Here is a 24,310-nt window from a genome sequence, read left to right on the forward strand (position 1 = left end):
AAGGTGACACAAGGATACCCTTATTATTTTTGTTTTTTTTTAGGGAGTCTTGGAAACATTGAACTCAGACAATATCAAAAGCGTTGGTAAATTTGCTCTAGACCCAAATGAGCACATTCAGATAGCTGTTCTTGCGGACACATTCGATGTTTTGAATATTCGGATGTCCGCCGTTGACGCGGATGGTGAGAAACTACCTAAATCATTACATTATCTTTAACGTTGCATCTAAATAAACTAATAATAAATATGGGTTTTATCCATTGTTTCCAAAGAAATATTTAATTATAATCAACGCTAATGACGAAATATTTTGCTACTTATAAGTAGAACGCATTGTCGTTTTGCGTTGTCTGCGTATTGCACCCCAGTCGAAATTGTCCCGGTGCACCTACGGGTTTTCGGGGCCGAAAAATCGATCTAGCTAAAGTCTTCTGGAATATTTTTTTATTTTGAAGTTCGCATTTTTTAGTTTGAAGTTTTCTAGCTATTTTTATATCAAATAAAAATAAATATCTTCTTTTTATATTAAATTATTACAAGAAATATCTAATGTACAGTCAAGTACAGTGTAAACTCCATGTAACGTCACTCGATTTAACGGCACACTCTCTAAAGCGTCGAAACCAATTGACTTTGGTTGGTTTAGCTTGTCTACCATACAATGATACACTCTACATAGCATCACACCCACTCTCAATAACGGCAATAACGGCAACAATTAAGTAATAAAAAGTACCTTTAAAGTTGCTAAAATTAGTAAAAACTGCGCAGCTGTGTACGTTCTTTTGTCGCTTTGTTATCCTAGCCGGCAATAAACTCGACGTCGGCATCAAGCGTCCCGAACTTTCTAAAAAATTGGTTCTTTTGTTTACAAATTGGGATTGCTTCCATGTGTAGGCCGTTTTTGACCATGACTAACGTATATTACTACTAATACTATTCTGAAATAAACTTTTTCTTTTTCTAATTCCGATTTTTCTTCTCTCCACTTAACGGCAACTCTCTATAACGCCATAATATGCACAGTCCCTTCAGTGCCGTTATATAGAGTTTACACTGTAATTTGAATCCTAGGCCACTCTAGAACCCTGTCTCATTTAAACCGTGTTCTATTTGCCATAAGAAGTCACATTGACATTTGCTATACAAAGGTTCTAGGTTCTACAGTGGCCTATGATTCAAATTGGTTGACTGTACTTATATCTTTCAGCAATGATCATGAAAACTTATGACTCGCTCAATCCATTGGAAAAGATGATGTTAAAATGTTGTTCTGTTTTGGGTGTTGTTTTTCCTCGACGAATGGTGGAATATCTGGTGGAGTGTGATTCCAAAAGGAAAATTGCGCAAGGTAAAAATTATATGAAACCTCAAAAATATTGGACCTCTCCTGGTAATAAAATAAAATAAATATTGGGGACACCTTACACAGATCAACTTAGCCCCAAACTAAGCAAAGCTTGTACTGTGGGTGCTAAGCGACGATATACATAGGACACAGAGAACCTCCTATAGAGTGGCAGTCTTGTATATTTGGTTCGCGATACGAGTCACCAGTGTTTGGGGTGCGAGGAGCGGGCGGGGAATGTGTTAAGCGCGCTGTGATTGGCCGTTTCAAGGACGGCGGGCAGTCGCGCCAGATGAAAAGGGACAGAAGTATGACTGTCCCTCTACTGACGCGTAAGTGGCCAATGTAAGTTGACCTATGCCGGCTCTGAATAAATTATAAATATGACTTATTTGTGGAATGTAATGCCGTCTGTTTTTAAATTTGAGCTTCTTGTTACCTTTCCACACCATTTCACACTACAGGTGGACATCTTTAAGGCATCAAAATACCCTTTTCCAATTTTTTTGTGCGAAAAACACGCGCTGCTTTCGGGTCTGTTACTTGGTCGATACTGATCGGGCACGGCGAGCGCCCGCGCTTATATCAGTGCAAATACTAGGAAGGCTGGCCACCGCGAGTCGTCTTGTAATAGATGTCTATAGGGGTTGGTCTGTGACATAGGAACTTAAATAGATAAATACATATATGCATAGAAAACATCCATGACAGGAACAAATATCTGTGCTCATCACACAAATAAATGCCCTTACCGGGATTTGAACCCAGGACCGCGGCTTAGCAGGCAGGGTCACTACCGACTGAGCCAGACCGGTCGTCAAATTACGGTAATACATATTACATATTGGTTTTGCCGTCAGATTGCAGCACTATCGCAGATTACAAAACTATGGATGGAGTAACTAATACGTATGTACTATGCCTTCAGTTTTAAGAAAAGTTTTTACTATGACATTGATGCATCAAGGCGGTTTGTTTACAAAGGGACTATCGCGAACCAAGGAGTGTAAGGTACAGCGGGACAAATCTCGACTGGGGGGCAAATGTAACTGGTCCATTTTTCCATGTTTTACAATGTTTGCATTATTAAATAGTGTCCACTGGTTATATATGGTAGGCGTGCTCAGTGGATACATGTAGAACTCAACATCATAGTGTAATAATGGAAAATATATAGTTACAATTGACCCCCAGTCGAGATTTGCCCCGATGTAACTTACAAGTGTCTAGTGGGTCGGCAACGCCCATCTGACCGCTTTCCACCAGGCAGACCGTATGCCTGTTTGCCACCGACGTGGCATAAATAAAAACACGTTCGACGTATTGCTTCCCCGTCACGATTACGTGCGAATTTACATGTGCAAGTGCAACCAAAGAGCCAACGATGTTGAACATTGTTCGATGGCCTCTCCTCCCCCTAGTGTGTTATAGGCGCCCTCTGAGCTGATTTTTGCGTATCCCTATTTGTAACGTGAGTAGGCCTTAATCAGACTTTCTAATTTTAGCTGTAGCGAAGTTATTCTCAGTTCGCGTCCTGGAGTGTCAAGGGGGTGATTTTACTCAGGAGACATCCAAGGTGCTGGTGCATCAAGCACCGGAGGTTGTAAATGCTGAGCCTCCATATTGTGGCTGTCGGGGCACTGAGGAATTGAGTAAGAAACCTGCGTCTTAAAAAATCCTACACTAAGGGTATGCGCCCACGGGCAACTTTGTCGCCGCAACTATTTTGTCTTTCATGACCATTCTATGAAAAGTGGCGTCGCTACCTGTGTAAAAGGCAAAATACTTGCGGAGACAAAGTTGCCCGTGGGCGGCTACTCCAATGGCAACATTGGAGTTACTTACATGTAAGCCTGAGAGATATTGTGTTTATTTATAGTAATTTAGAACTACATATTTTCGTAGCCTTCAAAATATGTATGTAAGCCAAACAGGATTTGATAATTTTAATATATAAACTTGGTTAACTTTTATATATTCAGGCAACTGCGCTGACCTTCCGAAGTATGCATTTTGCGGTTACATGAGGTTTAAATGTACTTTATTCCAAACTACCACTTACGAATTACTGACGGAGATTCAAAAGGTAAACTGTAAACGATTTATGCAAATGCATCTTTATTTATTTATGTGCTAATATTGCTAATAAGCTTATCAGTGACATTGGTGGTATGCGATTGTAAATTGGATAAGGGCGAGAAAATGATGATGAATATCCATATTTGAGGTTTCTATAGATATTTTTTTCCGATATGTGAACAGAAATCTTTGGGTATACCAATTCACAGAGGATTTAAGTCTATGAATGGTCAAATTGTATCTATATAATGGTAATGAATGGTCAAATTGGTTCAGGTGGGTTTTCTTGTATACAGCATGATCTGCACGAACGGGCATTGCTGTATTTGAAGAAGTACACTCGACGGTGCTGGTACTGTGGCGAGGGCTGTTTCCACACGCTACTAGGCAAGCGCACCAATGATGTAAGACATTTCATCTTTCTTTTATGACCCAGGGGGAAACCGATACCACTTGTCTGGGTATGTCCGAATTCCAAGAACTAAGCCCCCTGGGGTCTTCCGACTTGTGGACATCTGTTACCTCGCCATTCTCGTCAAGTTATCTTTCGACTTCTTTTCATTCGCTCATTCGTCGTCGTACAAGACGTGGGCTAGTAATCTCATACTATTCAGTATTTGTAGTTTTGTACACGAGAGTTTTGCTCAGACATAGAAAGGAAGAGCTTCGCTTCTGATATAGCCGCAGACCTTTAGTAAGTGGAGTAGGTATGTGATAAACGCAAGATAAAGAAATAGACGCTTTTTAGGGTTCCGTAGTCAACTAAGAACCCTTATAGTTTCGCCATGTCTGTCTGTCCGTCCGCGGATAATCTCAGTAACCGTTAGCACTAGAAAGCTGAAATTTGATACCAATATGTATATCAATCACGCCAACAAAGTGCAAAAATAAAAAATGGAAAAAAATGTTTTATTAGGGTACCCCCCCTACATGTAAAGTGGGCGCTGATATATTTTTTTATTCCAACCCCAACGTGTGATATACTGTTGGATAGGTATTTAAAAATGAGTAAGGGTTTACTAAGATCGTTTTTTGATAATGTTAATATTTTCGGAAATAATCGCTCCTAAAGGAAAAAACAGTGCGTCCCCCCCCCCCTCTAACTTTTGAACCACATGTTTAAAAAATATGAAAAAAATCACAAAAGTAGAACTTTATAAAGACTTTCTAGGAAAATTGTTTTGAACTTGATAGGTTCAGTAGTTTTTGACAAAAATACGGAAAACTACGGAACCCTACACTGAGCGTGGCCCGACGCCCGACACGCTCTTGTTTCTAACTGTATTTACATGACTTGACTACTTGTTGGGAAGGTGGCAATTGACTATTGTGTTGTTTTTTCCAACAGGGTCTCGTCAAAGAGTCAACAGACTTGAAAAACACGCAGGAAATGATGCAAAGTCTGGCGGAGGAATCGAATCATGTGACTGGAGACTTAACTCGGTCCCGGAAACCAAATGAACCCTTGGTATTTGAGCGTTTTACTACTTAAGTAATATTTGCGTTAAGCATTTCAAAATTCTTAAATCAAATTAAAAACATAATCCATCAGTTCCATCTCAGGAATTTAGTTGGCTCATGAACAATGGAAAGCATAACATTTACAAACAAAAATTCAGTAGTTACATATTTCCAAAAATCTTTTGCTTCGCCGTCTCGGCACGACGAAACTTCGTGATTCTGATTCGGAACAAATTTCAATGTAACATTTAAAAATTCATAGCATTATATTCTGAAAATTTGTTATATTGTTATTTAAACTTTATTTATTATAATCTACTAAATCTACTTGCTAAAAAATAATGCTTTTTTAAGTTAATTCGATCTTATTACCAGTTTCACTCATCGGCAATGCTACGGATTTTCTCGGAGGAGATACTCAGTTTTCCAGGTAATTTCAACACTTCGTTTTCTAATTTGTGTTCGCGGTCGGCAAAATTTCGCACTTTGTCGCGTGCCATAAAAAGATACAAGCATCTCGTTCTTATGGTAACGTACAAAGTGGGGCGTTTTATTAGTCCGACCTTCGACGACTTCACAAAAAAATAGTATGAAAGTTCAAATTATAAATAAAAACATTATTTACAGGCAAGGGAAGTGTATCCACAAATACGCCGAAATCTGATACCCACGTGCGATCGTTTTCTTCCCTAGACGTGGCCAATTGCGAATGTCGTGCTATAGCCTTGGCAGCATATGACCAGATTATTGATCATTGTTGTGGAGCAGGTGACGTGCATTTTATTATACCCACGATTATCATAACTTTTCCAGGCCATACTAATATTTTCCCTAAACTTCAACCTATTTGTCACAGTTCTTTCGATCGATTGAAGTATTTCTGTATGTTGATTAAATTCTCATCCAAGTCCTAATTTTACCTCATGATTACAGGCCAGCATGAACAATTGTTTGAAGCTTACTTAGAATATGCGCTCTTGTGTCTGAATTCGAACACACCACAAGCACTCTGCTTGCTCAATGAAGCGGAAATCGTTATTATGGTAAGCCGCTCAGGGAGATCAAGTCTTCGGAAGGATCAAAATAACGCGATATAAGGCAGTCTTAGATTCCATATGCTTCATATTCACATCGCACCTATTCTCCTACTGCAGTGTTACAAACGTACGCGCATCGGTCGCCACTGGTAAAAAACCTGTTCAGGCCTCGTAGCCGAATGGTATGGTATTATTTCTGCGACGCCAAACGCCGCAGAAATGCAGTCTGGCTCTGTCGCGCCAATACGCAACGGCAATAGAAATAGATGTTATAGTGAACGTTTCGAATGAAACGAGCGAATCTCTTCGAATGAGCCGAATGGCTGCGCACACAGGTTGCATCAGTAGTCTTTAGAGAGAGATCCGATCTTATACTCATATCAATAATCTTGAACCTTGGTATCCTTCTTTTTAACCCCCGACGCAAAAACGACGGGGTGTTATAAGTTTGACGAGTCTGTCTGTGTGTGTGTCTGTCTGTGGCATCGTAGCTCCCGAACGGATGAACCGATTTCGATTTAGTTTTTTTTTTGAAAGCCGAGTTAGTCGGGAATGTTCTTATTAGCCATGTTTCATGAAAATCGGTCCACTACGTCGCGGTCGGAGGTTTTTTCAAAATTTTAATTTTGTGGTTAGGTTATCTCCAATTATGATAGTTCTTTGTGTTGTACCTCGACCTTTGTTACCTCAGTGATTCATTTTGCAGAGTGAAGAATACTGGGATATGTGTAAAGTAAATTGTAAGATTAGCTGGTTCAAGGACTTCTGCTTGGGACGTATCATGTCGCTCCGAGGGGTCTGCATGATCGCGTCTGGAGAATTTATAGAAGCGAGGAAACACCTGCACCGCGCGTTGGAGTTGTTTCGTGATCCATTCCCTACAACTAAGTAAGCAGTTTAACTGGACAAACGAGACGAATTATAACGATGTTTATTTTCAACCGACTTCTACACGAGGAGTTTCTCAATTCGTTGCAATTTTTCTAATTGTGTCAGATTTTCAAACGACTCCTAAGCTGAAGGGGCTTTAGATTATTCTATGCTGTTTTTGACCTTTCTTCGGTTTCAGATACCAGCAAACAATCCGCAATATGCACATAAGCGTGCGCCAATGGATGGCTTTCAAAGTTGCGCCGAAAGCCTTTGTCGGGACAGAGGATGGCTTGATTGCCTTTTTTTACGAAGAAGTTGCGGTCACATTAAATCGGCTCTATACGTTGTTTATAGTATGTAACCTTGAGTTCCTATTCCCTACATGATTATTGCAAATGGCTGTGTACCCAGTCGTTTTTTGGGCATTGACTTATAATTACTCCGCAAAGACGAGCGTTATTGGCACTACGAAATTGTGTCCGTTTGTTGGTGCACAAATCGCGTTTGCAAAGGATGCACACATGTTCGCTCACTCTATCTAAGGGGGTCTATCTTATTTCTGAAATGTTTGTTTTAGGCGTGCAAAGAATATTCAAGTGCTGAATTGACTGCGAAATGGTCGTTAGACTACGCCCTGCGGAGCAACGCGAACTTCACACTCCTCTGCGATAGTTATCGCAACATGCTTACGACGCATTTGAACAATAAGGAAGTATGACTTATGACTTTGAGCAAGTTTTACTCTTAACCATAATAGACAAAAAATAAGTCGCGTAAAGTACTGCAATTGGACTTATGTTGTCACGATTCAATGTTCGAGCCCCTGCTTGTTAAAGAGTTTTTATGTTCACCTCAATCTTTAACTCTTTTCACGCCAAGATCGCTTATAATGTCGTCCTAAAAAGCTTTACAGGTGCTAAAGGCAGTAACAGTTAGAGCTATAGAGGTGGATTGTATTCATTACTTTTGGTGACGCAAGGCGTTAAGAATTTTTCCCCTCACTAGCTCGAAAACACGTGTTTTGTCCTTTAATACCAGCGGGTAAAAACGCATTTTATCCACTAGTGGGTAAAGTAATTTGACCTTGAATAAAGTCAAATTAACTGCTTTAAAATTGATAAAAGCAGGTGAATCTAGTAATAAAGATGATTTACCACCTGTGGAACTACTGGAAGCAGTGATAAACGCATTTTTTGCGTTGTAGTTTCTTCGCTATAGTGAGGGGAAAAGTTTTGTGTTGCACTCGGGTGCAAATGTATTTTACTTCTCGTGTGTTATAAAACTCGCAAGTTCAGGATTATATTCTCGAACCACTCGCTTCGCTCGTGGTTCAACTATAGACTCCTTTCACTTGCTCGTTTTTCAATTCCACACTCGGCGTTAAAATACAACTTTGCCCCCTTGTATAACAAATAAGTAACTATTGTTGCTTGGTTACAGTAGGCACAATACCTGAACAGTTTTGCTATTTCCAGATTTCCAAATGTGTAAAGATAGTAAACATGGTCATAGAGCTCTGTAGACGGAAGCGCGGTCAACTGGACGATGCGGAAGCGCGAGCGGTCTGCGTTCTTTACACCACAGTGTTTTTGTTTTAGTAAGTACCTTTCTATTTTATCCCATTCTCACAAAAAGGAGATACTTCATACTTCGAATTGAAAATATGTAATCTAGTGTTATTGTTTGGCTATTCCATAGACGGCGCGCCGCACCAATGCGTCGTTCCTGGCGGAACCTAAAATTCACTGCGGTGCGGTAGCTTTTCTGTCATTTGCCTCCAGCGAATTCGTCACTACTTTGGACACGTGGCCAGGCGGGAGCCGGACAATCTTGAGAAACGTATTATGGTTGGCAAGGTGGATGGAGGACGGGGGAGTGGCCATGGCCATCCACCAACCCGCTGGGTGGACAGCGTTAAGGCCTGCCAGGGATTAACACTTTCGCTACCAAGAACCCGACTGTCGGGCACACCGCTCGTAGAAGCGTAGCCGATTACATGGGGAAACCCATATGTAGCGAAAATGTCGTAGCGCCGCGTAGAGCCCGGTTTCGAAAGTGTTAACACACGCATATTATTAGAACTGTAGAAGACCGTTCTGAATGGAGAGCTTTGGTGCAACGACCTCATGTGGTCGCGACCCTCAGCCATGAGGAACCGAGGAAGAAGAAGTGTTATTTTTACATCGAGAATTCATGCCCTATGGCGGTTTTCCCAGCTCGTTGACACTTCTTCTCCCCACATTAACTCAAACTTTTTAATTTCAGTGTTGAATACGGCAAGAAGAACGAGAGCCTAGAGTTCGGTGTGCCAGTAATGCACATGGTGACCATGCTCAAAGATTCGGGCATGCGCGTACGTCTCGTGGTGTCTGTGTTGAGACTGCTGCTGAGTGACCTGCGCCTTAATGAGATGGTGATACTGATGAAGGAGAACCTGTATAGGTGTAGCGAGTTTAACTTGAATTGTATGTATACTTCATTTAGACGACGCGCGATTTTAGTTAGGCGGCGTCGATTAAAATAGATTAATTCAAGCCAATTCTTTTGTATCGTGATGCTTAAGTAGCCGGGCGACATGCGGAGCGGAGGGCAAATAGCGAATCACCCGCCACGATCAAAATGTATATTTGAATGTAGTCCTTTTGACAGCAACGGCCGCGGTTATTGCCGCTCGGCTAGCGCCCTTGCTCAGTCCCTACATTTGTGCATTAGTGGATACCTAAAACCGACCGACCAAACACCATGATGACTCTTAGGCCGAATATGCTTTTTAAGACGATACGGTAGGGGTCAATTCTCCATACAAACGCTCTCGACTATTTCCTCCCTGGCTTTTGAAGATAGAGCAATGATTTTTCAACACAGATTGTTATTATTTTTATCTGTGTCGGACCGTTTTGATTTTTTGATATTCTGCTTTTTAAAGACTCTAGAGCCAATCAAAAATTTCCTAAAACGGCCTTTTTCATTGTGGCGCAAAAAAAGGTGTGATACTCAAGAATGGTAACAATTAACCAAAAAAGCTAAACGGTCCGACATAGATTATTTCATTGTTATTCAGATTCTCAAATTTCGTTCCGATTGATTAAGTTTTAAAGGAGGAAAGAGTCGAGAACGGAACCTCGATTTTAAAGATTTTTTGAAATATCTTTTGACTGAGTTGTTCTTAATGGACAATTTTTTTTCGATAAATCTAGTTCATAACACTTCTATATTTAACTAAAATTCCCAAGTTGAAAGGGGGGGGCTCCTTTCCATTTTAGCATTTACGCTACCGTATCCTCTTAATATTAGGACAGTTCTTTCTGCTCACGTTTGTACTTTATTTACAAGATCTCGACACTTCAAATTTTTACCCAAGACGGCACGGAGACAAGCGCGGATCCAGCTTCGTGCCCAGGGGGGGTCACGTGGTAAAGGCTCAGGCCCCAGAGGGGGGTCACGTGGTCTATTTGTATGGCCAACCTGGGCTCCAGGGGGGGGGTCATGACCCCCATGACCCCCCCCCTTGGATCCGCGCATGCATGGAGAAGGTATAAGCATACGAATGTTACCGATTATCTCCTTAATTACTAGACCGATTTTGATGCAGTTTTCAGTAATGGGTTTGTTTTAGCGACAACCTGGTACTACACGTACTCGTTGATGATACTAATCGAGACTGGCTATTGCGTGGAGACGTACCAAGAATGCGAAAGATTCTACATGCAGCATGGAGACACTATCCTGACGTTTAAGAGTAAGGATGCTGCGTGGGACTACTTCGGTTGTATGTGGCTAATGTAAGTTGTACTTTTGTAAGATTTTTAAAAAGCCGAACTTTGTACTAGCCAGAGTCGAATAAAGAACTTCCTCTTTCTTGGATTTGAAAATCCACGTTTTTTACAGAACCGTTAGAGTATGCGCATGGGAGACGTCAGTTTTATGGGAAAAGAAGGTAAAAGAAATAATGTCAACCGAGAATAAGCAAATTGAATACAAGATTCATCTGCAGTTAATTTTATTGGAGGGTTGGCTTATAATGTTAGTAAGAGAGGTAAGTTACGTTTCCAGATTCCGTGACGTTGATGATATCGAGTAACGTACCTACAGTCTGACCAAATCCCTTTCAAATCAATAAGTGTGAGAAAATGGGACGACACTACGATATTGCCACTTTTTAATTTCTAATCTTTTTAGTCAAACTGTAGGTACTCAAACGTCAAAATCTCATGGTAAAAGCTCGGCCACACATGCGCGTTTTGAGAGCGTAGGCGGAGCGTTATCGGAGAGCAATGATAGCGGTGCGCCAGACGAACGCTGGCGTTGCGCCCAGCGGACGCCGGCGGGAACTAACGAGCGCGGATTGCGAGCGGAATGCGCGCGGATTGCGAGCGGAACGCCAGCGTTCCTCTGGCGCACCGCTGTCATTGCGCTCTCCGCTAACGCTACGCTATCAAAACGTTATATGTGTGGCGGAGGCTTGAAGGTTCTGCTGAAGTGAGGAATAGTGGCAACTCATTTTACACGCGTTGCACAGTTGCCACTAATCACTGACACATTACTATGTGGGTAGATGTATGTAGGTAATGTAGGGTAGGCGGTAACGGCACGCAAGCGACAATAATAAATCAGTCTATAATCCGCTGAGGTGGTTTCATTGTATGATCCCTAACACTTTACATGGCGCAGTCGGTAGGATACGAACCTACGCTCCCACAGGGATTCTGATTGGAAATCAAATTCCTTGTCAGAACCTTAATCAATTATGTATGTGGTGTTTAGTATCATCGAATTCTGATCTTTAATTAACAACCGTTATGCTTCGTAATCTTCGTATCTGTTATTTCTTTATTGAAAAAAAAAGTAGTTTTTCTATGTAAGTATGTGCTTAGGTATAGTCAAATGAATCCTAAAAGTGATGTAAAAGTGTCAATAATTAAGCTAAACAAATAATTAAAAGATACTATTGATGAAGTATAAGTAGAATAAGTATATTACTTTACATGTTTTACAGATTGATGCAATGAACGAGGACCAGATTTCAATTATCAAAGGAACAATTAAGAATATGTTCGAAATGTTGAGCAAGTCTTGTCAGAGAGCACCAATATATCAACCAAGGTTACACTTTTTTAACATTATTATTTAATTCCTTCCGAGAGGGACATTTGTGTCAGTATTTGTTGGGTATTTGGCCAAAACCACTATTCCCAGCATCAATAATAAATTCCTTGGCTTGTTTTTCAGATATTTTCTCCTCCTGGCCTACTTTAACTACATAAAAGGCAACAAATTCCGTGCCCGTAGCTATTTAGAGAAGACCTTTGAACTTGCAAAGGAATTAGCTGAAGGAACAACTTTAATCTGGGCGGAACATACGCGGCAGGTTGGCATTCTACAATGGAATTTTCCTTTTTGCCCGTGATATTAAGGTTCAGATTGTTGCGTACGTATTTCGCGGAGACAAAACGATGTACCTGCATTAAGTAATCGGTGTCAAAGGTCAGTGAACTATCTCAATGCGAGCATTCGCTAGTACCTAATTACAATCTTACTGAGCGAATCACCACAACTTACGTAGTTACAGTAGGTGTCATATATGTGTGTAGACTTTGTGTATCTCGCCTGAATATTAGGAAATCGCACAGAGAACGCGTCTATTACTCGAGCAAGAAATTGCCTAAATCTGGCGCCGCCTCCGACCGTTTTCCAATTGTTACTGTAGGTAATATTTGTGTCGTTTCCAAGCAACATTCACACTATAATTTGCTTTAAGGAGGCTTCGCCGAATTAATTATTTTAAAAAATCGGGACTTAATCGCGTATAACTACATAATATCTGGGCAACCGAGCTTCGCTCGGTTCTGTTTCGTATCCTTGACATGTGTCGCCATCTAGTTCAAAAATTAATAGTACCTACATCGAGCGAAAGAATTCTCAGCCTTAACAACACAACTACTGCACACGAGATGGCGCGCATTTCGCCACAAAAACTCAAATAGTGTATTTTCTATTCGTTTTAGCCTTGACCTGTGTCGCCATCTAGTGTTTGCAATAAATAGTACTTACATCGACCGAAAGAATTCTGTCTTAACAGTACAACTACTGCACACGAGATGGCGCGCGAAGAAAAACGCATGAAAACTCGAAAATTCGCGTTTTCCGGGATCTAAGGCTACGCCAGATCGATTTTTCACCCCCGAAAACCCCCACATAACAAATTTCAGCGAAATCGTTAGAACGGTTTCCGAGATCGTCGGTATAAATAAATAAATAAATATACAAGAATAATTCTTGTATATTTATTTATTTATTTATTTATACATTGCAATGCATGCAATTATTGCTCGTTTAAAAGTATAAGATTAAATGGAATCCTGTCATTAATAAGTGTAAGCCGAAAATAATATCGACAGTCGTTAGATCGAATATCGTCAGTGTTGTATGTCGACAGAGTAACATCCCTAGTGCGCAAACAGTTCAAGTTGATAATCAAAACCAAGTGCGGGTAGTTCGAAAAACTCGCGCGGCTGTCAGAAGGTGTTGATGTCATTTCAAGCCAGTCTTCTCCGAGACCACGGGGACAACGCTGTCCTTGAAACGTTGGAGGTCAGTTTAATATGTAGTTATACGCGATTAAGTCCCGATTTTTTAAAATAATTATGTGTAATAATCGTGTGTGTAAAAATCAGTGCTTCGCCGAATTGACAGGATATTCGTATTCCGTATAATTATACAAGCAAGTCGCGTCCTTATGGGAGTTATGGGACGCGTTAAAGAAGTGATACTTTTAGTTATAAGTAGATCGTTTCAATGAGTCCTTGCCGGCGGACTGCGGGGACTGAGGGACGGGCGTGAAATGTGCGAGAACTCATTGTCAGATAAGCGGTCGGTCTATACTGTAGATATATAGATTTGTTGTCATTGTCACTTTTATACACTAAATATTAAAAATATGTTTTTTAACAGCACTGGACAGGTACACTGGAACCAGAGCTTGAAGACTATTGGGTGGAGCATATCGAACCGGATAACCTCCTGAACTACAGACATTTCAACAAGAACGTTGGATTTGTACCATTCACTCTACCGTTACCAAAAGCGTTATTGAGGTGCTCTTCGATTTAAGCTTAAGCTTTAACTCTAGTTCTAACAAACAATCTCCTCTGTTCTATATTCGATATGATATTGGTTTAACTTAGTAATGTGGTATTTTGTTATTTTTTTATCTTAAGAGTTTTTAATAAAGTTAGTATATAATAAAGGTCCTTCGAGCCGGATTGGTTTGTTTTGATGTTTTAGTCTTAAAAAGTAAGTCTTCGTAATACTTGCATTGACAAAGTGTGGTAATATGACATTTATATGAAAAGGAAATGACAGTTCAGTAAGAGTTATTCCAACTAGTTAGTTACTAGTAGAATATTTTTCTCCACCTTTAATCACTGGTAAAAAGCTACTCGGAGAAAATCCCAGAAGTTACCAACAACTCGTGGTAACTAGTGGAAATGACGCTTCAGTTTAGGACAGTGAACGTATTAATTTGGTTTTTCTACTCCCGAATTGTTACACATTGTACGTCATTTACAGGGTCGTGCATAGATCTTTAAAACACTACATAAAAGTCTATTCCCCAAAGCCAGCGTCTGTCGGATTCCCGCGCATGCGCGCACTAAGAAAAAAAATTGAAAACGCATTGTTTGGATCTGTAACCATGGCAACGCATTGTTATAACGATACTGCGCGCTTGCGCGGGATGGCTTTGGGCAGCTGCGCTGGCAGTGCAAACCTTTGCGTCAAAATACAGGAAATAGTGTGAATTTCACGAAAGGTATTTTAGAAAACTATTGAAGACTAAGTGCATGGTCGTAGAAAAAGTATTGTATGCAAAGGTGTTTAACTGAGTCAAAAAATACTCGTGGCGCCTTTATTATCAATTTTCGGCTTCGCCTCAATTTGTTACCCACGCCACTCGTATTTTTTGACCTCCTTTGAACGCCTGTTCCTTAAAATACTATATCCTATGATCCGATATGTCTTCAAATCTTGCTTAGTAACGTCGTTTCGCGTAGTAATCTCGCTGGTAACTAATAAATTATTGTTGTTAAGTCAAACTAGCTGAACTTCTAATGGAAACCAAGTACAGGTTGGGATAGTTAGGTTAGGTATACGTACATAAATTACTCGTAAAAACGGTTCAGAATAAAATGTAAAAAAACAACGGTCAAGTTTTAAACAATAAATTATAATATATGAATTATAATCATACTTATCTATCACTAACTACATAGTACAATCTATGTTTCGAATTTATTTTACACATTTCTTTAACAATTCAAATAGTGCTATTTATCTGTCATTGAACGAGGAACCATTTTATGAGTTATATTATGAACAATGGTCGCATCAATCCCAATAAGTCTGCTATTATTAATTTGGTTAAAGGATTCTACAGACTTCGCAAATGGCATACCAAAAATTTCATGTTTTGCTGCCTATAAGTTGTGCCAAAGTAGTGATGTGCAAGTTGCGGAAACTTTCAAAAAAGGTCTTATATTTCTTGAAAAATTTACGAAACTCACGAAAAATAAAGGGAATTTAAATTTATGAAATGGAAAGTTTCCATCCATACAATTGTCCATACAACGTACGGAAAGTTTATCGTTTCATTATCGTTTATATATGATATCGTAAACGATCGATCGTCTCGTGTGTGGCTGGCGCTTTCGATGCGACCGATCGTTTACGATATCTATCCGATCGATCGAAATGATATGGGTATCAGTCCCTAGTTCCCACTGCAATTTTAAAAGATGTGCACACTTTATGTCTGTATAAACATAGCTGATTAAAAACTAACTATTGCAAAAACAAGTTTATGTTATAGGTTTTTGTAGAAATTGAATTAGTCTCGGAAAGTTTTGAAAAATATATTCAAAGATAGCATAATAAAATTATATTAATTATTTACAAGTTTTAGATCATTCCTCATTCACAAGAAAATAATAAATTAGTATATTCATTTAAATTTTCATGATTGTTTAACAAATAATAATATTACACAATGCATTTTTATGATGATCAATTTGTGGTGTATTATGATATAAATAGACAAATATTAGATACAAATATGCAAGAAAATCGGTGGAATGTTATATAAGTTTTTAGACCATGGTCAAAACTTCACAAGTATCAAAAAACTTTACCAAATGAAGAGGACTGAAAAGGACATTACTAACTTGTTTTTTTATTATTAGAATTGTTTTACTATCAGAAGAAAGGACAGAATGCAAGTAAAATGGCATAGTCACTAAGTAAAATAATGAGATGTGAATAAGTGACTTATAATTATTAAAATAAATGTGCTTGAGCTTGCAAAGTCTATGTTATCATGAGATACAGAAATACTAAGTTTGTGCCAAAGGATTGAAAACCCTGTCATTACAATTGGTAATGACTTCCTCAGAAAATAAATAAGCAATTAAAAAACAGAGTAATAAACATATGAGCCCTTCATGTAAATCATAACGAAAATGAAGAAAAAAAACTTGTCCTTGCCCCCTATGTTCTTTTTATACTTTAAGCCAGAGATACACTAGGCAACAATGCCATCTCGCAACTGCACAATAGGTCATCAATGTCATCATAAATTTGTTGCCAAGTGTATTCATAGCTTGATTACTTTAATTTTTTTAACAGCAACAAACTTAACAGATATATTAAAAAAACCTTGCAAACTATTATGCAAATAAACATCCTTGAGTATGCAATGTTTTACTAGACAAATCTCAATAGTTCCAGGCCCTAGCTTCCATAACCCTATGGTATTTACAAATAAACTGTTTTTACTCACACTACAACACAAATGAAGGGCTCATTAAATCCATGTTGCCAATTATATCTACTGCAGTTGTTCAGTAACAGCCTTATTGTCTTCTCGTGACTTATTCAAGCTTTAGCCTCATCTATGAGAGTAGAAAGTCTTTCATGCATTTAGGCAAGGGCAGTGACTTCACAGAGCCATCCTGTACGTACTGGAGTATCGCGTCTCGGCAGACGGACTGCAGAGTTTTGACTGAAACAAATGGAATTCTTATAACAGTTGTAATAGATATTGATAATGTACATATTTAACTAATCAGTTAGCATGTTTGCATCCAACATAGTATAGTATGCAAGTTGAAGAAAGGCAAAACAGTTAAAGGCAATTAGTAAATTTAATTGTTATATATAATCTGAATGAATTCTTACCTCCATAAAGTTGAACAATTTTCACTTGTTTTGTAGTTCCATAAACATCAACCACAGCATGCAGCGGTCCTCTTGAGTATGGTATTGCTTTAGTACATGGTCCTTGGTCTTCACCATTAATAATGAAATGCATCTCTGCCATGTCAGGATCATCTTTACTAGTCTTTGGACATGGGACAAACATAACACCAATGCGACTGCCAGCATCCATAGGTAATATGCCTTGCGGTGTACCATTTTGTGATAAAGTTTGCGGTTTTAGGACCATTTTAGATATGTAGCCGCGAGGCGTTCGAACGCTGTGGCCATCGCCCAGCACAGATACGCGGGGCTCGCACTCGCGCCGCCCACTTGCTTGGTTTACAAGTTCAATTAGTACATTGTTCTGAGACTTTGAAATAGGAAAAATCCAAGACATACCAGTGTTCGCCAAATCTGGGAGCGCATATTGCGGTAAGCCCTTATCTCCTAAAGCTGCCGTCTGCGGATCCAGAAGCGTGAGACCCAGCCTCATATGCCCGCTCCATCCGCGTTCCGTTTTCTCTATCTCTACTAAAAATATTTCCCCTGGCAGCAGAGGCTTCTCACTAAAAGTCAATCCATGGGCAAAACTAGCCTTTCGATAAGCCACTGTGTTCTCTTCAAAGAGAATAATGTTCGAGCCGTGATAGTGGTGAAATCTGGATAACATGTTTACTGACACATCAGGTGCACTGTTAACACAAATTAACACTGAATTTAGTTACATATTATTCGGAAGTTAAAATGAATTGTTTGAATGTCCCATTTTTATACATTGCGAACAATAACATTGATCATCAGGCTTTTGCGAATCTAACAAAACCAGGAAATCTTTGCAACTTTCTCAACATCAACCAACTGACATTCGTTGACAGTATCACAGTACTAATATGACATTGACAACTTGTTTTTTTTTGCTAGTGCTATAAGAATAGGATTCATTTCAAGTCATGCAGCTTGCATGTTTTAAGCTGAAAATTGACATACAATTAATATGAATTTACGTGTCTTCAATTTAAGTGAAATATAATCATAATCAACAAGCTTACTTATTTGCAATAAAAGGGGATTATTTAAAAGGTTTCTGTTGTGCAAATTAATAACTCCTACATTTCCATTCAATCATCGTTCAATGGTTAGTAAACTGGCATGAAAAGAAACGTAATCAATAATCATGTCTGTCACCGGTAAAGTGTTTACATTTTTTCGTCCTACCACAGTATAAATGACACCACATTAGTCAGTATTGAAGATACAAAAAATCATTATAAATATATTACTCTCATACGCGCAATAGTAGATTGTGTAACAATAATTGCAAAAGCGTTAATTTAAGTGTTCATTTTATATGTTTTCTCTAGAATACACCCAATCCATCACAATAAAAAAAAGATTCGTTTGAACTAGAAACGTAGGTACCTACTGTCCTACTCGTATTAGTAACTGTGTATGGCGCTATGCTAGTACCAACGCTCTTTCTACCTTTTTATCTAATAAAGATTCAAGTACGTATTTGTTTCTTAAATACTGACGAAATCATATTTACATAAAATGTTTGAATAGATGTTTGCACAATATTTAAGTAGGTACCAAACTTTCGAGCTAGATAGATCGCAGCATCTACCTAAATGTCGTTACAGATAAATCCTTATTGATTTTAATGTGTCATTCTAGCTTTAAATCTCACTTTTACGCCATTTACGTAAGCAATAATGTACCTAACACTGCAAATATATAACAACCACTTACTTTTCTGGGTGTCTAGGAATTCTAAAGAATGACATTTCCGCATTTTGAGAACTTTCCATACACCCATAAACACTACAGTAACGAAAATATGTCTTCGGTGCTGACGTCATTTTCTCCCGAACTCAACACGTCAACACAGCGCGCAAACGCGGCCCCGACTGTCCAGCCCAATAATCACCAGTTTCGCATGTTTTCGCCGCATGCGAGGGGAGGGAGGGGGACACACCGCGCGGCGTGAAGTTTGTAAGAAGAGTTATTACTGGTTTTATACTGTGGTCCTACTTTGCGTTTGTCTGCATTAACTAAAAACAGTAGAACTTATGGTTTCTTAGCAGCTAATTTAAACATCAAGTGTTCATTTGAAATTCCTGTCCAAAGCATAACAACCAGAAAAATAAACCCTTTACACAGGTATGTAAAAGCAATTTTAACCTCACTTTCCTACTTTTTGTCATTTTCCATTGCGTCTAGTTATTGCTAGTGCATTTTAAAGTTATATTAAATTTGCAATATATTAATAAAAGTATATTTAATGTCGGTGTACTTATTTGAAAAATACAAATTTCAAAGGCGAATTCAATATTTTAGACTCATGATTAAATACAAGCTTTGCAGTTTATTTTGTACTAAAGATAACTTAATTTATTAAACCAAACGCAACTGCCACAGGTACAAATGGTTGCTGTCTCGATTCCTTATCAGCATTATTAAAATTGATTACTCACTTAATAACAAATAGTCTTTATTATTTGCGAAATTAATTTCGTCTCATTGACCTTTGGCAATCAATATTTTACATTTATTGCTCGCCGGTAAGTAATAATAGGATAATATTTTCAAAATAAGAACTTCGTAAAAATCTAATCTTGGTACCGAAATGATTAACATAATTCGCTTGTGTAAATAGCAAATAGATGACTGATATAGTTTCATAATCTTATATGAACCACTCTTTACTTTATTGAAATATAACTGAATGACTGGAATAACCTATTAGGTTATCTAATATAAATAATCATCACACATACATATTATCTGTAGGTACCTCGTCTGTATCTGCCTCATCTAAAACCTACACACAGAATCACTTTCGTAATACGCAGTGATAATGGTCAAAAGGTAGTATTGCTTACATTGATAACACTATGTATTGACATGTAGGCAGTTGGCGAGTGGGAGTACAATAGTTCAGACTACTTAATGTATTGCAGTAATAACTGTAACTCGTAAACTCGTCAGTGTCTGTGAACACAATGGGCAATATAAATAAAATGAAATTCTTAACATTAGTTCAATTCTTTTGCAGTTTATTCATAACTCACGCTTCAACCATGAGTGCTCTGAGTCCTTTGGATCCTTCTTCATATTCACAGCCAGGTATTTTTAAACAATTATATTATTAACTACTTATAAATTTTTGTTAATATTTCTGTTAATTAATATATCGTCACTACTTTAAAAAATCTCGTATCTCACGCTGTTCCTCAAAGTTAGAACACAGTAAGTCTATATGCATTCCATACATACTTACTACAATTTTCTTTTCATTGACAGATGAAGATACAAGTTTTTTTAAAAGTAGTGACGATATAAATGGTTATTTTGACGATCCACTACAGGAGATAATATATTGACATTAATACATTTTGAATACCATGTTCTAAATTAGGTTATTATTAGAAATGCATCATTATAAATTGATATGTTATTGAATTTCTTGTATTTGTCTTGACTTATATTTGACTTATATTTGTGTAATTTGACGATCTGCTACAGAAGATAATACTTTGACATTCATTAGATATTGTTTATTTTTAGAATTATTATGAAATTATTTATATTATTGTATTTGACGATCGTAATATGAATTCTTGTAGATTGACATGCAATTTATACTGTAATTTGTATTATGAAATAAATGAGAAAAATAAAATAGAATAACCAATTTGATTTATTTATTGTCTTTTTCAAATTTCATTAACTTATATTGACCTATATAGACCATGATTACCTTTTTGATTTTTGTCGAGCTCCCGATATTTCGACGCAGTTGCATGCATCATGATCACGGAAAACTCAAAATTCAAATTTTATTATACACTGAAACAATTCAATAGTAAAACAACTTTAATTTACTAATGTGAGTGCAATATTATTAATTTATGGGTTATATTTTATAGAGATTGCTGTAGTGAAACACAGCTCTTTCTCCCTCAATGTGGACTTTGAGAAGAAAGTACTAAGCGGGTCAGCCACAATCACTGTTGAAGTTTTGGAAGACACTGGTGAAGTGGTAAGAGATTTTTTTCTGGCAAACTGCTTTTTAATACTACGTTGGTGGCAAACAAGCATATGGTCCACCTGATGGAAAGCAGTCACCGTAACCTATGGACGCCTGCAACTCAAGAAGTGTCACATGTTACTTAATTATAATTGTTAAGGAAAATTAATTGATAAAGTTTGTCTAAGGTAGTTAGTAGCAGTATAAGTTTTTAAAAAATCCAAAGGATTTAATTTATAGAAATGGAAATTCATGATTATTATATGTTGCTGGTAAAGAAATTTAATTTAGACAGGATTTCTACCTAGGGATGCTTTTTCGTATTTCAAATAATTTTCTAGTAATTTTGTTTGTAGCATTGTCCTGATTAGGATTAATCATCTACCAAGACAATATTTGTAGGTATGAACTACTTTATTCCTGCCATACTGCATACTTCACCAATTTTTTTTAAATTAATTTGAGGTTGATACTGTTGGCAGTTTCAAAGTAGGTTACCCAATCAGATAAAAATATAAGGTACATTTGCAATATACCATTTTATCAATAGGTAACTGTCATTCTTATCTAACCCAAAACACCTTTAGAGCTCTCATGCCGTCATGCCATTGACACTATCATTCGAGAGATACCTATTACACCTACTGTGATAAACATGTCAACTTTGACATTTCCACTATCTATATTGTCGGGGACAGTTACCTTATAAATACCTAACAGATTGTAATAAGGTTACAATTATATCGAATATGTTTGTTATTGGAACCTTACTTACGAAATAATGTCAACATTTCAACGATAATCCCGACCGCAGTCCCGGTCTGGCGCAGTCGGTAGTGACCCTGCCTGCTACGCCGCGGTCCCGGGTTAGAATCCCGGTAAGGGCATTTATTTGTGTGATGGGCACAGATATTTGTTCCTGAGAGTGGATGTTTTCTATGTATATAAGTATTTATGATAGATAGATAGATAGATAAATGATTTATTGTCACAACATGGTCGTTACAATCTGTACCTTATGAAATATCTTAAAGTTATAACCTATACAATACAAGGAGATTTTACTTACAATCTAGGTATACGTGACAAGTGGACAGTCTCAGCTATGTGCTGGAGCCTCACCTTCCGGCGTGGTTTCAGCGCTGATTTTCAGCCTGCCCGGTTTGAGGCGGTGACACAAGACGACTACGAAGTACTTACATAAAATAAAAAAAAAAAAACAAGAATGCAAAATTTAAGTTTTCAATTACATACTAATTACTTACAAATCCTTAAAAAAAGATATTTTTAACAAGAAATTAAATAAATACTTAGATACACTGAATATGGAATTATATTGGTAGGTAGTATTTTTTAGTCATTTTGCCTTTTAAGCAACATGGGTTTCAGTTTGTCTTTGAACGATGTTTGGGACATGTTAAGACGAAGAGGTGGAGGTAAGTCATTCCAAATTTTAGCAGCACTGACTTTGAATCCTCCCCTACATCCTTTTGTTTTATGACTAGGGATGACTGCTTTATTTAATATTTTGCTGCGTGTATTAAAATGGTGTTGGTCTTTTGCCCATGAAATTTTTTTGTACAAATATTCTGGCCTTTTTGTGTGTACAATTTTATGCACAAACGAAGCCAGGTGTAATTCCCGTCGCAGGTTCATTTTCAATATTCCCTTCTCATTAAGGTAGGGAGTTAAGTGCGCCCTACGTGGAACATTAAAGCAAAACCTTGCGCATGCGTTTTGCACGCGCTGAATAGCTTGCGCTGTTTTACCAAAAATCCTAGGTCCGTATACTGTGTCACAATAGTTAAACTGTGAGAGAACTAAGGAATCGGCTAGCAAGACTCGAACTTCTTCAGATAAATATTCTCTGATACCGTATAAAACCTTGAGACGGTAAAAGGCGTTCCGTATCCTTCCGTTTACATGCTCTGTATAACGCAGTTCACTATCAATAATTAAGCCGAGATTTCTGGCTGAGTGTGACACTTCAAGACGCTGCGCGTTGATTTCTAGACTGGGTTGGAAGTCAATTATTTTCTTAAACTGATGTTTTGTTCCCAAAATAAGATACTTTGTTTTTGTAGGGTTTATATATTATATATATCGTTGTCTGAGTACCCACAACACGAGCCTTCTTGAGCTTACCGTGGGCCTCAGTCAATCTGTGTAAGAATGTCCTATATTTATAAAAAAAAAACCAATATTTTTTTAGATAAGCTCAAGATACCTTATTCTAGGAACTCATTAATCAGAGCAGGGATGTAACGGATGTGGTTTTAACGGAACCGGAAGCGGAAGCGAAAGTTTTGAATTTAGTTTAACGGAAGCAGAAGCGGAACCGGAACCAGAAGCGGAAGATATAGATGTTAAAAACGAAATGAAAAAATACCACATAGGTATAACATAAACCAAAACTACTTAAATTACCTAGAACTTTTAGGTGTTTTCTGTTTAGCCTGTAATTAGCAGTTTGTAATCAGCCTTTAGGCCCACTTAGGTTTTAAAAACGAAAAGAAAAGTTACCTGATACTTTATCTTAAGTATATCATTCATTACAATCCAAAAATTTAAATTACTTTGAACTTTAAGATGTTTAGTTGTTTAGGTAATCACTAAAAATCACACAAGAATCCTTTTAAACCTTTATTATGCCGTAAAAGGTTTTAGAAACGAAAAGAAAACTTACTCGTAGGTAGTATAATACAATCCAAAACTAACCAGTAAAAATTATATGTGTAATTGTTAGCACACAATTAATTTTTTTAATTAAATGGAGTGATTATAAAAGAAGTAAACTGTATTTAATAAACAAAAGCTTAGCAGCTTTATCTCCCGGCAGTTTGCTTCTAAGGGGATCGTAGATAAGCCCTGCACCACTGAATAGTTGTTCACTCGCTACTAACTAGGTGGACAGGACAAATATTGGCGCGCAATGGAATGAAGCGATTGATGTTTAGTATCGCAGCACGTGGCAAGAGGAGAGATGAGCGAATGACAGGTATAGACCTGTTGGTCTTTGAAGTACGCCGCTCATGTCCCACCGTCGCGCTAGGTTCCGACATCCGCTATAACTTCCGTTTGAAAAATAACAGAACCGGAACAGAAGCGGATGTGTAAAACAAAACGGAAGTTCCGCAGAAACGGAAGCAGAAGCAGAGCTCCGTTACATCCCTGAATCAGAGTTCTTCACAATTAAATTTTAAATACATACATTCCTACCATCTTCCA

General features: G+C 37.9%; 3 protein-coding genes across 3 annotated transcripts in view; 2 read left to right on the forward strand and 1 right to left on the reverse strand.

Annotated features, from left to right (window-relative positions):
* Window positions 1-14,047, forward strand: part of LOC125234922 (adenylate cyclase type 10-like) — a 50,013-nt gene extending 35,966 nt beyond the window's left edge. The window contains exons 20-38 of the mRNA XM_048141345.1: window positions 44-185; window positions 1,214-1,354; window positions 2,857-3,003; window positions 3,334-3,437; window positions 3,727-3,834; window positions 4,779-4,898; window positions 5,267-5,321; window positions 5,519-5,659; window positions 5,825-5,934; window positions 6,635-6,816; window positions 6,998-7,154; window positions 7,379-7,513; window positions 8,277-8,398; window positions 9,067-9,266; window positions 10,418-10,583; window positions 10,690-10,837; window positions 11,798-11,904; window positions 12,031-12,169; window positions 13,753-14,047. Coding sequence (XP_047997302.1) covers window positions 44-185; window positions 1,214-1,354; window positions 2,857-3,003; window positions 3,334-3,437; window positions 3,727-3,834; window positions 4,779-4,898; window positions 5,267-5,321; window positions 5,519-5,659; window positions 5,825-5,934; window positions 6,635-6,816; window positions 6,998-7,154; window positions 7,379-7,513; window positions 8,277-8,398; window positions 9,067-9,266; window positions 10,418-10,583; window positions 10,690-10,837; window positions 11,798-11,904; window positions 12,031-12,169; window positions 13,753-13,911 — 2,583 coding nt within the window. The 3' untranslated portion in view covers window positions 13,912-14,047. The remainder of the gene's footprint in view (window positions 1-43; window positions 186-1,213; window positions 1,355-2,856; window positions 3,004-3,333; window positions 3,438-3,726; window positions 3,835-4,778; window positions 4,899-5,266; window positions 5,322-5,518; window positions 5,660-5,824; window positions 5,935-6,634; window positions 6,817-6,997; window positions 7,155-7,378; window positions 7,514-8,276; window positions 8,399-9,066; window positions 9,267-10,417; window positions 10,584-10,689; window positions 10,838-11,797; window positions 11,905-12,030; window positions 12,170-13,752) is intronic.
* Window positions 14,048-15,004: 957 nt separating this feature from the next.
* Window positions 15,005-17,937, reverse strand: LOC125234493 (neuralized-like protein 2). The gene is made up of 2 exons (XM_048140752.1): window positions 17,032-17,937; window positions 15,005-16,855 (listed from the first exon to the last, which is right to left on the reverse strand). Exons 1-2 carry the CDS (start codon window positions 17,720-17,722, stop codon window positions 16,746-16,748), a joined length of 801 nt encoding a protein of 266 aa, XP_047996709.1. The 5' UTR covers window positions 17,723-17,937; the 3' UTR covers window positions 15,005-16,745.
* Window positions 17,938-19,894: 1,957 nt separating this feature from the next.
* The window catches only part of LOC125234663 (leukotriene A-4 hydrolase), a 41,968-nt gene continuing 37,552 nt past the window's right edge, over window positions 19,895-24,310 (forward strand). Inside the window, 3 exon segments of the mRNA XM_048141002.1 lie at window positions 19,895-19,920; window positions 20,108-20,178; window positions 20,982-21,094. Of these exon segments, the coding sequence (XP_047996959.1) occupies window positions 19,910-19,920; window positions 20,108-20,178; window positions 20,982-21,094 (195 nt within the window). The 5' untranslated portion in view covers window positions 19,895-19,909.

This window comes from Leguminivora glycinivorella, chromosome 16, assembly GCF_023078275.1.
Source record: "Leguminivora glycinivorella isolate SPB_JAAS2020 chromosome 16, LegGlyc_1.1, whole genome shotgun sequence".
In the NCBI taxonomy this organism is placed as follows: domain Eukaryota; kingdom Metazoa; phylum Arthropoda; class Insecta; order Lepidoptera; family Tortricidae; genus Leguminivora; species Leguminivora glycinivorella.

Coding starts and splice junctions, on each gene's coding strand:
- LOC125234493 (XM_048140752.1), bottom strand. CDS start 17,722: ATGTTATCCAGATTTCACCACTATCACGGCTCGAACATTATTCTCTTT. Junction 16,856..17,031: donor AATTGTTCAACTTTATGGAG/GTAAGAATTCAT, acceptor CATTTGTTTCAG/TCAAAACTCTGCAGTCCGTC.